This window comes from Sinocyclocheilus rhinocerous, unplaced genomic scaffold (assembly GCF_001515625.1).
Source record: "Sinocyclocheilus rhinocerous isolate Xijiao unplaced genomic scaffold, SAMN03320098_v1.1 scaffold1687, whole genome shotgun sequence".
NCBI lineage: Eukaryota > Metazoa > Chordata > Actinopteri > Cypriniformes > Cyprinidae > Sinocyclocheilus > Sinocyclocheilus rhinocerous.
The window spans coordinates 1,070,779-1,072,393 of record NW_015660051.1 but is presented as its reverse complement, the minus strand read 5'-3'; the positions used below and the strand labels follow the sequence as shown (position 1 = coordinate 1,072,393).

The 1,615-nt window shown below is 37.5% G+C and overlaps 1 protein-coding gene across 1 annotated transcript in view; it reads left to right on the top strand.

The window, feature by feature from the left end:
* LOC107724836 (dystrophin-related protein 2-like) overlaps positions 1 to 1,615 on the top strand; it is a 162,943-nt gene that overhangs the window by 138,810 nt on the left and 22,518 nt on the right. The window contains exon 13 of the mRNA XM_016533913.1: positions 483 to 640. Within this exon, the coding sequence (XP_016389399.1) occupies positions 483 to 640 (158 nt within the window). The remainder of the gene's footprint in view (positions 1 to 482; positions 641 to 1,615) is intronic.

Genomic DNA, 1,615 nt, shown 5'->3' with positions numbered 1-1,615 from the left:
AGGGGGGGGGGGGGGGGGGGATATCTAAAAATCTTTAAAACAAGATGGATTTACTTAAGCAAACTGCACCATATATATCACAACTTTTTTTTTTTTGAGAATATATCTTTAAGTTGTGTTTTTTTAATTGTTTATCTTTTATTTACATTTTATTTTCTTAATCTTTATTTAAATTACAAAAATGAATAGTTTTAGTTAATAGTAACAACATATTCTTAATTCATATATTCTGTAATGAAAGTTTCTTTATGTTTTAACTTTAAAAACACTGAATAAGAAATGTATTTTTTTTTACAGTGCCAACATATCACACATGAAAGTGTGAGCCATCTCACCTCACACCCCTGTAACCTAACGCCATTTAAGTCTCACATTCTCAGTTTGCCCACCTCCAGGTTTCTGCACACTGGCACAATGCTCCCTTTCCCTAGTGTCTCCTTTTAGTGCAGCATTCAACCAGGTCTTCTGTTTATGTATTGCAGACCTTTTCAGACAGGTGTGTGGTCCAGGTGGACTGACAGATCAGAAACATCTCAGTCTGTTACTGCACGAGGCTATTCAGATCCCTCGGCAGCTCGGGGAGGTGGCGGCATTTGGAGGGAGCAACGTGGAGCCCAGTGTCCGCAGCTGCTTTCGAATTGTAAGACATCAGATTCTCTCTTTCAGTATCTCTCATTTTCTCTGATATGCTTTCTGTTCAGATGATGAAAGGGCCTCCCTCTACACAAACCCTTTGCTCTCTGTGATCAGCAAATCTTCTTAAATATTTGTACCAGAGGCACACTTTCTCACTTTCCTTCTTTATTTCCTATCACATTTCTCTCACGCCCTCGCTCTCTCCTAACTAGGCTCTGCTTCTCCTGGGTTTTTGGACTGGAACGTACAGAGATTAAAGAGCTGTTCTGTGATTTTATTCCTTTGGGTTTTAGTGAGTCACTGGCCAGAACCATACTCTACGCAAATGCTTGGCCAGTACTTGGTAGTCCTGTTGTACTTATTAAATGTGCATTATTCCTTCACTGTGCCAGCTTGCATACTCAAGGGGGCAATAGAGTTACCTTCAAACATCTGTGCCATTAAAAGTGAAGTGCATAATTTCAATGCCATTAACGCCACTAAACAGAATAGCAAAAACAATGGCTATTTTTAACTGTTTCGCCAAACACACTCAGTCTGTCGTTGGTCGCAGTACTTTGAGCAAATCGCAAAGACTTTTTGGGGAAATCCAAAAATGGCTTACATTTGGTCTTTCCATACTCCTGATATGGATTAAAGTATTCTAACAACAACAAAAAAACATATCAACATTGTCTCAAGTCAACTAATGGCATTATTGGCAGGACTAATTTGCAATTGTCTGGAATTCAGTGTTTTTGCTATTGATGCTAGAGGCACAGAAATGACACACTTCACTTAACTTTAACAGTGCCTTTCAAAAGTTTGGGCTCATGAAGATTTTTTTAACGTTTTTGAAAGAAGTCTCTTATGCTCGCCAAGGCTGCATTTATTTGATCAAAAATACAGTAAAACTGTAATATTGGGGAATATTATTACAATTTCAGCAAACTGTTTTCTATATATATATATATATATATATATATATATATTCCTGTGA